This window comes from Anneissia japonica, unplaced genomic scaffold (assembly GCF_011630105.1).
Source record: "Anneissia japonica isolate Jap-2015-1 unplaced genomic scaffold, ASM1163010v1 scaffold199_len4679917_cov187, whole genome shotgun sequence".
In the NCBI taxonomy this organism is placed as follows: domain Eukaryota; kingdom Metazoa; phylum Echinodermata; class Crinoidea; order Comatulida; family Comatulidae; genus Anneissia; species Anneissia japonica.
In genome coordinates, this window is record NW_022686322.1 from 1,265,689 (window position 1) to 1,279,607 (window position 13,919).

The window sequence follows — 13,919 nt, forward strand, 5'->3', positions numbered from 1 at the left end:
TATTGCACTATTTTAGGCTAGGGTATTTATTTTCCAACATTTAATTCTAAATTTTCGATATATTTTTTCTTTATTTTCATGAATTTTCCAAAAATAAAAAAATCAAGGCGGGCGAAAAAAACGATGCGGGCGGGGACGCGAAACATGTTTTTTTTTTTACTTGGCCTTATGTACATATTCTAAAATAATAATCTCCCAACATCCAACAAAGGTGATCTATCCACCTGTAATTATTTGGTACTCTTGTTGGAAGTGTTAGTTAGTTTTCTTTTAGTTAGTTTTCTTTTTAAAAGAAAGATACAGAATCTTGAATTAATTTTTAGGTTGAGTTAAAGTTGTTACCATGGCAACCGATCTATCAATCACTAGAGAGCAATAATACTTTTGACTGCAGATTTGAGTTGCATAGAATGCATGAATCATTTAATCATAGGATTGGGAGAAATTTAGATTTAATGGTTAATTAGAAGATCGATCAATGGAACTAGGATTTGTCATAACTGTGAGTTGACACAACATATGATGTTTAGATTCTGTGGTTCAGAACAATTCAACAACAATATACACAGATTAATTTAGGTACTACCTTTGCAATTTCCAAATTTTTCCATTATCGTCTTTTGCAAATGCCAAGCCATTGACAAGTTTTTAATTTTTGTTGGAATTATAGATATTTGTAGACTCTGTGCATGTGGAAAATATCGGTCCAGGCTCCTTGAGCAAAGAAAGTACTGTGCTGTGTTTGCCAGCGAAGGCAATTTAGCTCAGTTGGCAAAGAAACAGAATGCTGAAGGTCACTAATGTGACTGCCAATACAGTCCAGATTTATATCGCTATGTACTCTTCCAGATTTATTGGTGTAGTAGTAGCATTTATCATATCAAATTAAGTCAGTAATTATGGCTGTGCTGGAATACAGTATACAAAATAAAGTAAGAATCTCTTTTTATACCTTGTGATCTTAATAGAAAAGAGTGTAATTACAGTTCTCATTTAGCAAATGCTTCTTCCGAAAGCATCTAAGCAGATGAGAGCATGGGAATTAAATTTTAACGATGAATAAGAAAATGATAGTATGTGAGGTATAGGTCACCTTTCCACAATATCGTAGTAAGATTGTGATGCAGCATTTGAAACATTATTTATATACTTTATATATATTTAATTGCGAAGCAGAAGTAAAGTTTTTCTTATTGGGAAGATAACATGTCGTGGGCATGAAAAACGAAATTTAAATTTCTATAATGGCTGTGGGTGGTAGGCCAAAAATAAAATTTTGTTTAAAATAATCATTAACAGCAGGCAGCAGATTCCCAAAACAATTCTCGTATTAATCACTGTAAGGTACGTTTAGACACAAATCGTTACGCTAGCATTTCATATGAATTCCTCAAATACTCAATATACAACAATATCAATTTTAGCACTGACGTTAATAAATATAATAATTATTAATGGTATTTTCATATTATTGTTTTCTTTCCACAAGGTATAGTTCATTTGAATTGTTCACATGCCAATTCACCTGTATTAGATATAGCCACAGAATATTTATTGAAATACAATTTACTATTGAAAGTGAAAATAAAGTTGAATAGGTCTATTAACCTTTACTGAACAATTGTAATCGAACCTGTTCAGTAACACAACTTAGCATCACTCCTGTGAGGATGATATCTCACTGATAACACTATAAATTATCTATTGAGAGGGTTAAAACAATCTTAACAATTACAAGAAATTGCTCAATGGACTGAGATTCAACGTAAACTTCGATTTCTACCTGAAAATCATATTAAGACAACGTTAAAACGAAACCACATAAAGGAAAAACTTGCGTTTGTTTATTATTTTTAATGATTGGTAAAGACATAGAGTCTAGAATTAAAGCATGATTCACTTTAAATAAAGATGTTCAACATCTGGAAATTAGTCACTGTCCCGCATAACTGCATAATAATTTAATGTGAGCCCTATTTAATCCTGGACTTTAAACATACTCTCCATCGCAGTCTCTATATTGGATGGTCTACTGACTTAAATAATTAAATATTTTTTAACTAAATTCAACACATAAATCTAGAATGAAGAATAAAGTCTAAATTCGATCAACTTAAAGGTCATTTGGCTACTTAAAACTGATATACTTTAAAGGAACTAAAACTTGCATTTTTTGCTAAAATTGATTAGTAGTTCTCACAGTGCTTAGCCCGAGTTTCCTGTCGATAATGCATCCGGGAATATGTTATTTTTTCGAGGGGGTCAGACAGGTCCTTTCCTGTCACAGTTCCAGGCGAGTAAGATAGACTGTTAAAGGGACTCAATGCAGTGGGTAGAAACTTAGGATATCCCAACAAGCAAAATTACTGACATGATTTTGCTAACGTTAATTATTGCCACTTGGGATTTTGAAGCATGTCATAGCCTTCCTTCTGAATTGAGGCAATTTAAATATACTTTTTAGAGATTTTAACCCAAATTCTTAAGACTAGAAGAGTGTCATAGCTCTCGCATTGAAATGTGATTTTAAATGGTCTCATATATTTTAAGCCATAGATAGGTCCTTTTGAATTATGATGTTCCTTGAGAACTAGTGAAAGTTTCCTTTCAGTGACCCACTCCTGTACAAATCCACACCTTGCTCCAATATCTCTCAAGTAAAGTAATTTCTCATTTCGTACTGCTAAATTCACCACCAGAAGGACCCCACCAAAAAGTCTTTTTACACTGAATCCAATAAAGTCAAGGTATACCGTCTGTAGTACTTTTAATCATATATATAAAATCAATGCAATACAATTAATTATTATTACTACACTGTGACAAAACTTTTAAGAACTTGTATGCAGGAACTTACCCCACCACAGGTGAATAGTCAGAGCCAATATTTGCTTCTAGCAAGGCTTTATAAAAAGGAGACGTTGGACCAGATACCAGTAGGGTTCCTAAAACACTGGCAGTAAATGACTCAAACGGATCTGTAATTCTATAAAGAAATTAAATATATTTATTCTCATTCATCAATATTCATAAATTATTTGTTTTATATATCACACTATGTATGGCTTCTATGTGATATTCTTTTACAAAAAAAAAAAAAAAAAAAAAAAAAAAAAAAAAAAAAAAAAAAAAAGCTAATCGCCTTGTATCCTTTGGGGAAGCGCACGGTTCAAATTTCTGTTATTATTAATCTAGCATATAAAAAATCCTGCTCCTTAAACTAAGCATGGGTGGACGTTGACTCTTGCGTAAGCTCATTCACCCATCATTTTCCAACATTAACACTACATTATCAATAAACACCGCTATCATCATCATCCTTACCTGCCTAAGAGATAACTAACATTAACTGTCGTTTGTTTCGTTGGATCAGCTGCCATGGGGTCAAGAGTACAGTAAACCTCTGCTTCTCTCTACAATAAAGCAAAAGTGTTGGGATAAGTAGGTTTTCTGGGTTTATTTTACTCATTAAGACATGCTTAAAAATCATTGAACGCAACTAACAAGCTTGGCATTTATACGGATGAATCTGTACCAAGAAAATGTACTTTATTATTATTCAGAGAATTGACAAAAAATGAGGTAAGGCATGGTGGAAAAAAGAAGAATAAACTAACAAAAATCACATACAATATATATAGGTGAACAAGTGTTTCAGTAATTAAATAAAATGTTTATTATTACTATAGTTCTGTAAAATCATTTTATTTTGTGTTAATGAAACCTTGCTGAAATTGAATTATATTGTCACTATTGTTTTTGTGAACATATTAGAGGACACATTTGAAATATTATGGCTTAAGTCAAATCATCAATTTTATTTAAAAAATGATGTAGAAAATTGTCGGACTCTTGCAAAGAAATGGTGGCAAACAAAAAGTAATGCAGAAGATAGAATAAATGCTTTTTGAATAAAGAAGTCTTTTTGCTGTGTTAGTAGAATACATTTAACATAAAATTATATTTTAAAATATGTAAAAGAATGGAAATTATGCTTTAATTATGAAAAGATCAATAAAATGGTCACTGAAAAATGCATAAAATCAAGAAAAACAGGAAATAATTAAATAAAAATCTATAAAAAGTAAGATATTCAGATATATGTGGGCGTTATAATTTCATTGAACCTAAACCTCATGGTCACTACCAACTTACTATTCAAAAATACCAATTAATTTCATATAATAAAGATATAACCAAAAACCTTGATAATTTTATGGCAACATCTCTAAATACAAGTGCACTTTCTTCACTAAATTATGCCTATGGAGTCTGGTTCAGCAATTTGAAGGAATACGACGACGTAGAAAAATTACAATTACAAATGGACATATATATCTACTTTTAATTGGCCCATCAATATCACTTCCTTTAATTAATTAAGGGCGTGGAGTCTGGCAGAGCAATTCAGAATTTGACAATAATGACTTAGGAAAATTACAAATGGCCTTATATTTACTTAAAGCTCCTTGCTGTATGTGATAGTCACCTTGTATAGTGATTTCAGCTCAACAATATTCTAAGCAAGTCGAACAGCCAAGCAGTTAAGGCAGGGGCGCTGTAACCTATAGGTATAACATCGGTGGAAGAACAAGTCTTTTCTTTAGGACTATAAAGTTTAGGCTCATGTGTACTTTAAAGCCCTGCTTCGAGACCCAATTTTGGGTTGCCAATACATTTCCGAGGGTTGCGAGATTGCTTCTGACTTTCAAAAAAAAAAATTAATTTGGTATAAAGCACATCTCAAAGCATAGTGGAAAATACTTCTGCATAGCGACTGGTCCTACAAAGGAACCAACTTAAGAGAGCTGGAAATTATTGTCAACTCAAAACCTAGAATCAACTTTTAATGGTTGCACTATCACCAATCTCTTCAAGGAAGGCAATAAAAATTAGGCAGGAATATACCTCACATTAACAAGACGTACCAGTTAATAAACCAAATGTTTAAAATGATTAATTGCTTTGCTGTTTGAGTTAGTTCGACCAAGTGGATTTCCAAGTGGAAAATTCGTCATTGTTTTTAACATTTCAAAATTATGAGCGCAGCAAATGTTCTCCAAAGTGGCGGATTCAATGGGGACCCAGCCGCCACCTTCCATCTAATTTTTTTTTTATTCTAAAAAATGAAGGGAAAAAAAATATTCAAATTTAAGTCCAAGAGTGCAAATTCTGGCCATCTAGAGGTGCCGTAATCATAAATTTTCTTACCTCAGCCCCAACTATAGGGGCTGAGGTGGTATTCACAACCTATTTTTAAGTCCTTCCCAGGGCCCCCTCTATTTCGAAGCAGTCATTCCTCCATAACATTATAAACTTGAACATTCAGCACAAAATATCAAGTCTTGTGTATTTTGCTAAGTACACTAAATAAAATTTGGAACGATTTTTCACTGCTACATTGTGTTTGACTTAGCTCAGTTTGATGGCTTGTAGTCCCTGGGGTCTAAGTAATCAACACATAATATGACAATATCACTTTGGTATGACAATAATGTACATGCCTTTGGTCGACACAGAATGTGTATTCTGAAAGTTGGTTGCCGCCTAAAAAAGGTTGAGAAGCAGGGCTTTAAAAACCCATTACATCTATTGAGATGATTAGGAGGTTACTCTGGTATAACGTTCCATAGAGCATGTGCCGTGGACCAACGAGAGAAGCTGGCATCAGTTTACTGGGTAGCTCAGGCACAAAGAGACCCTTAGAGGAGAAGGATGTTCCTGCACAAGCTTGTCCACACCTAAACACTTTGAGACTTCGGTATAAACCGCTATATAAATCTAACTACATTAAACTACATTATATAATCAAAAACCCACAAAATTAATAAAATTTTATTTCATAATTGAGCTGTAGTAATACTGGTTCCTGCCTCTTACAGTTGTGGACCCAGTCTGAAGTCGATGCTTGAATCCAGGTGTAAGCATTTACGCCCGTATTCTTAAAATGAACTTTAGTTGAACTTCAAACCAGAACTTCATTTAGTGACGGCTGGCAAGCAACAACTACCAAACTAACCAATGAAAAGAGCTAATTGTAATAGCAGACAAAATTTTAGAGATCCAGTAAAGCGGAAGAATATTAAACTGCCGTCTGTCTTTCAAAAACATATTTCCTCATAATTCATAATAGATCATTATTCGCCTAACTAATATTATATAATAATAAGTATATTAGTTGTTTACATCTAACGATAGAGAATTTGAACTGTCACTGAAAATTTGCTTTCTTTGGAGAACTATTATGGTTGAGGTCAGGCAAGGGCGGCGCCATGTTTGTTGTTGTTACAGTGAAGCTACGTGACCGCAATGCAAAGGGATTTCATGCAAATCAGGTTTGCATTTAGCTAGCAAAACATGTTAATTTCACCTTTTGGAAGCTAATTTTTAGTGAGGTAAATATGTAAGTCGGTGATTTAGCCTGACCTTAGGCTGACTAAAAAAATCGGCCTGAGGAGGTATATTTTTGTCGACGTTCATTTTAAGAATACGAAATGACGTATTTTTTAAGTTTTAGCTCGAACTACGACTAAAGTTTGTTTTAACAATACTGGGGTTAGCTCCTCAAATAACTCTTTCATGAGAGAGGCGAGTTTAATGATAATGTTCGTATGCATTTGCATTTTGTTACAACTGAAGCTACTTTGCGTCTGTTCTGAAGGGTCAAAACCTAGTGGCAGATTTGGGAGGAGAGTGGCGGAGGCCCCTTTTGGAAAATAAAAAAAAAGGAAAGTAAAAGAAATTATTGACCCAAAATGCTTCAGAGGTTGTTTCAAGGCATCATTGTTTAAATCCAAATTTCCAAGTTGAATATGAACAAGTTTAAATCTACATTTAATGTTCTTTTTTTAGCACTTAAATTAAATTTTAGCACAATTTATGTTTAAAAAGAGATACAAAGTAGAATGGGCAAACAAAACTTACCAATAACAAACTCACAGTACAACTTTAACATTAAAACTAATATCATGTATGCATTCCCTCCTTAATAGCAGAACATCTAAATGGTGCTGAAGTAGTCACATTGAAGAAATTAAACACTTTTCTTTACATATAAAATGCTACATTATCAGTGAAGTGTAACTCTCCACTTTGCAAACATTACCTTGATCTTTAGGCTGATTTTGAAACATGGAATATATTTAATGCTTCAAATACTGAAGGTAAACCTGGCCTTGTCCTTGGGTACCAAATGATACCTCAATTATTAGTGATATTTTATCAGCCTTCACAAATTCTGTAATGGATTTGTTAAATTAGCATACTAGATAAAGAGCTTTTGTTTGTGATGCAAAACATTTTTTTTTAACTATTGTAACAAAAAAAAAAAAAAAGAAAAAGCACAGTCACTTTACAAAAAGTAGAAGCTAAAAACAATTAAATAAAAGCACAAAAAGATAACATTAATATAAAAATGAGAATTAGTTTGAAATAGAAAGCTAAGAAAAAACTATAAAAATGAAATTAGCATTTATCAAAACTACTAAATTTTTCACTAAATTATGAATTTATTTACAAAAAAATATCTAGATCTATTTATGTTGCCTTTATATGGGTCAGATACGAACACTTCTATTAAATGGACTTGAAAATCTTTGCATACATATTTTCGAGCAAACCTATGTCAGTTTGTACAATTCTACATTTCATTATTTTTTTTTTTCATTTTCTGGAACTTAAATTAGATAGAAATTTAGAAATAACTTAATGTTTTTATTGTATTAATGTTTGTATTGTTGGTTTTTAAATTTAAGAAGTTAAGTTATTAAGTGTGATGACAGCATATGTCTGCTGCCACCATCATTTTTGTATTTATATGATCTAGGAAAACCATGCATGGTGGAGTCGCAAAGTGAGAAAACACATGGTCACTGGAAGATGGCTGGTTTCTCATGTTTGCAATGTACTAATCATTAACACATAATGATTTATGTGATAATGATTTGTGTGTTTGTTTTGTACATTTGTTTTTTTTTTTTGTGTGATTTTTCTTTTTTGTGATGTTTAATGTGTTTTGTTTGTGTTTTGAATGTGATTTAATTGCGTGTGTAAATCTGCATATTTTTATATTTTTATAAATAATAAAATCCTTTTTCATGTAAATAAATATCAAATTGTTAATTAATCCTATAAATTTTCTTTAAATGTATTTTAAATTTATGACTTTATTTTATATCATTGTATACTGTGCTTGCCAATAAAGGTATTTTTGAATTTTTGAATTTGACTACAGGCATCTAAATTTAGCTTGAATATCAACTGATGGAGGATTAAACTTGGATATTATATTGATGCTCTTTTTTTAAATTACCCTTACCATCATCTGGTTCTGAGTTCTGGGAAAACATATTTCACAACTATAATTACATAATTAAATACAATTACATAATTAGCATAGATGAGTTGACAAATATCACCATAAAATGGTCATAATCCATTTAACATTCGAGTCACTGCTAACATTATTTCACTCAACCTTGGAATCATCTTCGTTTTCATTATCGTCACTACTATTAACATTATCTGAAACCAGATTAGTATCTTACCGGTTCAGTCCATCTTGCTTCATCCGGAACCACTGTATCCGGCTGGATCTTTCCAAACCTCCTTAATACTTGTGTATCAATCTGTTGTAGGCTTTCCTCCAATGGACGATTCCCATATGTATAAAACCTAAAAAAATGTAAAAAAAAAAAAATTTAATAAAGCTGATCTATTAAAGGCTGTCATCATAGTCGTTAAGCCAATTGCTCAGCATGTTCGTATTTTCAGTCATTGCTGGATTACTTTTATTATGACATCAGCTCATGACTGAACTACGCTATATTTTGTTGAAGTCCAATAAATAAAAATTTTAATTTTTTCATTCTATTCCTAATGTCCTGTCAAACAAAAACATAAAATAAAATAATAATCAAAGGTAGGGGGAGCTTGTACAGATATGCGATTTAACACGAGAGGTACCTAGTAAGGTGATGCTACTTCACCTGAAAGGGGGAGGGAATTTCAAGAGATACATGATTTTCAAAGGTTTCAATAGGGAATCCAACACAGAATTTATTGCAACATATATATATGCATGAATGATCTGCAATGAATTTGGACTTGGCATCTGTTTCTGAAATGTATACGCATGTCAAAACTATATAAGGTTACACAGAAAGGATAATTATAGAAGTATATAAAGTTAACAGACTTAGATATTAAGACTGTTGGTCAAGGAAAGAATGACCAAATGACCATGTTAACAAAACAATTAGAATTTATAATTTGTTTTAATTTATACATGTAGAATATTACCCAGAATGCAGCTTTACGGAAGACACACCGTCCTAACGAAATTCAATGCAGTACTATATTGTATTATTATTGATATTAATATTATTATTATTACATGCTTATATATAATAATGCTATCTTGACAATTATTTTTGTCTTGTTGGTGTACAGTTTTATAGGCCTTCGTTTGAATTATTGTATGTATGTATTTTATTGAAGTTTTAAAGATGGCCCCTGAACATCAACTGGCCTTCGGGGTCAGCTGAAAGGGTTACACTTTATAAATAAAGTTTAAATAAATAAATGATAAGTAAGAAGCATTTGACAACACAAAATCAACGCTTCTTTTAGATAATTTCAAGGGAAGCTTACCAACTTAAGACAATGGTTTAGTATACTCGGATACCTAATATCCCACTTCCGAAATTACAAATATTTTGCGTGCTATTGACGTAGTAATCCCAACTGGATTTGTGCTTTCACTGGTTCATCCAAGTTTAGTGACACGCCATTGTAATGCGTAGGATTTAGATAAATCGTAGATGAATGTTTATATATTCTCAGTTGTTGATTATGGTCCTATTCAGGTAAGAGATGACGATGAAGGTATGGCATTCATGTATCATTTTAAGTACAGGAAAATCATCACAAAAGCCTAGCTTTCATTCTGTATATCCAAGGCCTTCAAAAAAAATTTGTTTTGGTCTTTTTTATGATGATTTTATGTTTCCACTAAACATCAGATGATCAGTTTTAAAAAAAGACAAAGGAAAAGAAAATAATGAAGTAAAATAGGATGATTACTTTAGGCATGATAGTCAAATTTGCACCTGGAAAGGGCACATGATATTTCAATGTGTCCTAGTGACAGGAATGACTTTTCCACCGTTGGAAACCATGTCAATATTGTGAACTCAAAATGTGCCGAAAAGTGCAACATAAACTTTAACAAGGTGAAGAAGGACATGGTAAACTCAAATTGGTAGTAATCTATCCATCGATATTGCTCATAAGGCAACCTACAGGGATTTAAAGTACTTTTTTTGAAGCAAGATGTGAAACTTCACTGGAATTATAAGATTTTAATTTCATCGGATTCATTACCTCTTGAACTTAATATGAAATAATACGAGTTGTGTCCTAGTCGGCAGAATAATGAACATGATAAATAAACAGATTTTATGGACCATTGTATAATTTTCATTCTTTTATAGATACCTGAGGATTTGTATCTCATCTTTCCTAATGTCTACTGAAATTTTATATCATTGCTGTTTTATATCATTTGTGCAGAATTATTTTCATTTTTATGATGCAACTCATTTACACACATACAACCACATTCTAAATAGTCAGCCATTAGTACAGTATAGCACCATACGCTAGTGGTAATTATTATACAAAGGTTAGATTAATGCATGAAAAGTTCATTGTAATGCTAAATAGGTGCGTGTAAAAACACCAGCCTAGAATATTCATAGTGGTGCGCGATACATTGGCCTAGTCGTTTTGACCTTTTGTACACAAAAAAGTTTAGAAAACTGTGCACTAATGCAAAATTAGTGCACAGTTTGAGATAGGAAAATAACATTGGGAATTAAGTTAAAGATGTCATGATTGATTTATAATACAGATTATATTTCACAAGTACTTTTTTCTTAAGAAAATCAGAGAATAGTAATTAATATATCTGCTAATTGGCATTGGTATGGAAACAGGTTCTAGTTTAAACACTCAATTCAAAGCTACATAATTTACTTACACAGTGAGCAATACAAATGTTTAACTCAAAACAAAAATGTAAATGTAAATTTGTACCTACGATTTAAAAGAATGTTCATAGTACACAGACATATTGTATTATACTACTATTTAAAATACAATATGCCTATACTACAGTACATGTAAATTGAGATCACGTAGTAATACCCACTTTTGTGTTGGGTTGTAAGTATCCTATTTGACAACTTCTTTATTTGTTTTCTGTCAAATATTCATAAATATATAAATAGTATGTGCTTTATTAACCATGACCCAGATAAATATTTACGATGGAGAATAAAAAATATAGGATGTGAAAATAATAATAATTAACAGAAACTGTTACTGCTATTGTTAGAATGATCAAAGTCAAGGACAAGATAATTTGAATTAGATCCAACTACTGACTGCAGATGACTATGCAATAATACCTTTTTAGATTAAATAAAATATCTTGGACATGTCCCAATTTGAAAACTCCCAACTCACAACAGTCTAGACTATGCTGTATAGTCCCTAACTGACCAACACCATAATTTCTCTTTCACTCTAGAATATGCCTAGGTTTCATCATTCATTCAATTTATTGTCATTTTCATAGTACAAATAGATATTAGTTTAGTTCCGAGAGAACAAAAATGACTGGAATTTTGTTGTTTCATTATTACCCTTGTAAGTGTTTAGGGCCCAGGTGGCAGCTGGACAGTTATTACAAATTTACTACACTCAATTTTATAGATATTATTAGATTTGTAAATCACTACTCAGATAATCTCATATGAAGATTTCCATATCTAGGTGTTGGCAATGACAGTGAAATAATATTGAAGCTGTGTTTGTAATAATTAAGTTTTGGATTACAAATACTATGGGTTATAAAAGTATTTGGCATTACTATTGTGTAGAAGCCTTCAGAAAAGCAGTGTTATGATTAGTACAAAAAGGTTACTCAACTCAAAGGAAGGAAGATTGAATGAGCATGATGGATGGATGGATGGATGAATAAACAAACAAATATCAATTTTTTTAACTATGATTCTATGATAGTGTGTGCACTTGCACTTTCACGATCTTTATTCTGATCTAGGTTTATTGAGTTTTAACGTTCATTCTTCTATTACATGAAGCTATTTTAAATAAAATTTATATTTAGAATTCTATATATAGAACATTACATGGATATCTTAATATCTACTTGTCGCCTCATATTTAAAGTTAAACTTCAGGAAGACATTTGTATATTAAATTTGTGAATTTTTTTTTTTTTTTCAGGCTTAGATGAAAGCCTGGATTTATGAGCTGTTCTCTTATCTCATCATAGTACTACAGTACTAACTACCATGACCATACTAGTAACTACAGTATTAATACTACTATCCTATCACTACCTATCATTAATGGACAGATTTTAGTGATATGAAGCACATGGAGGCAAATTCATGATGCTCTATATGAGATTTAAAATTCTAACATTAAAAAAATTTTATGTATTATACCGTATTTATTTTGAATTTAAAAAAATGACATGTGTACTTTATAATTTAATTTTTAAAATGAGAATAATTATTAATCAAATTTTTATCAGTCTTTTAATATTCTATGACATGACAGGGGATCCAAGAAAATGCAGGTTTTTTCTATACTATCAATCAATGAAAGGCAACAGCTTCTTCTGTTTTGGTTAGATTTAGAACACTGGGGTAACACTGTTTAAACCAGGCCATCTCCCCCCCCCTCCCCACTGAGCAGAACATGTAAAAAAAAAAACCCATTAAAATAATATGCCTTTTAAATGTTTAAAAGAAACAACTAGAATGGACAAGGGCATTGCTCAGTACTCACTGGGGCTTCTACACGGTATGAAATAACTTGAAAATAACTGCTTTATAAGTCAGTCACCGTGTTTTATACGTATTTAGGCCATAAATTATAATCAAACTGCTAATTGCAGTGACTGCTTGCTTGCAGCTCTTCATGACATGATGAAGATGAATAAATTGATTGTGCTTGATGAAGTTTATTAGGTGCTATTAGTTAGGCCTAACCTCCTGGTAGAAAATTGTTAGTTTAAAATGTACTGTAAACATATTGATTATTTTAGTGTTCCCTTCTTTCTGCAGTTATTTTATTGAAAGTAACCCCGGTATTCTTAAAACAAACTTTAGTCGTAGTTCGAGCTAAAACTTAAAAATTACGTCATTTCGTATTCTTAAAACAAACTTTGACTAGCACTACGACTAAATGACGCGAACCTCGCCTAAAATTATGCCTCCGCAGGCCGATTTTTTTTAGTCAGCCTAGGGTTGGGCTAAATCGCCGACTTGAAATATTTACCCCAATGAAAACGTGCTTTTTGTAATTTACGATAAAGTTAAATGAATAAAAACGATTGTATAAGTAGGTCTGATGTATCTCCACTGTGTTCTAGAAAAGGGACATTACGTTTAGCTTCCAAAGGGCGAAATTAGCATGTTTTGCAAGCCACATGCAACAGATTTGCACGAAATCCTCTCGCGTTGCGGTCACGTAGATTTACTGTAACAACAAAGATGGCGCCGCCCTCGCATGACTTCAGCTATAATAGTTCTCTAAAGAAAGCAAATTTTTAGTGACAGTTCAAATTCTCTGTCATTTGATGTTTAACGACTAATACAGTTAATAGTATATAATATTAGTTAGGCGAATAATGGGCAATTATGAATTATGAGGAAATATGTTTTTGAAAGACAGACGGCAGTTTAATATTCTTCCGCATTACCGGATCTCTAAAATTTTGTCTGCTATTAAAATTAGCTCTTTTTATTGGTTAGTTTGATAGTTGTTGCTTGCCAGTCGTCTTCAGCTGAACTACAACTAGGACTTGATTTAGTCGTAGTTAG

General features: G+C 31.9%; 1 protein-coding gene across 1 annotated transcript in view; it reads right to left on the reverse strand.

Moving 5' to 3' along the window:
* LOC117115179 (presequence protease, mitochondrial-like) overlaps nucleotides 1-13,919 on the reverse strand; it is a 57,026-nt gene that overhangs the window by 33,767 nt on the left and 9,340 nt on the right. Inside the window, exons 8-10 of the mRNA XM_033258889.1 lie at nucleotides 8,547-8,673; nucleotides 3,325-3,413; nucleotides 2,858-2,986 (exon numbers count right to left, since the gene is read on the reverse strand). Of these exons, the coding sequence (XP_033114780.1) occupies nucleotides 2,858-2,986; nucleotides 3,325-3,413; nucleotides 8,547-8,673 (345 nt within the window). The remainder of the gene's footprint in view (nucleotides 1-2,857; nucleotides 2,987-3,324; nucleotides 3,414-8,546; nucleotides 8,674-13,919) is intronic.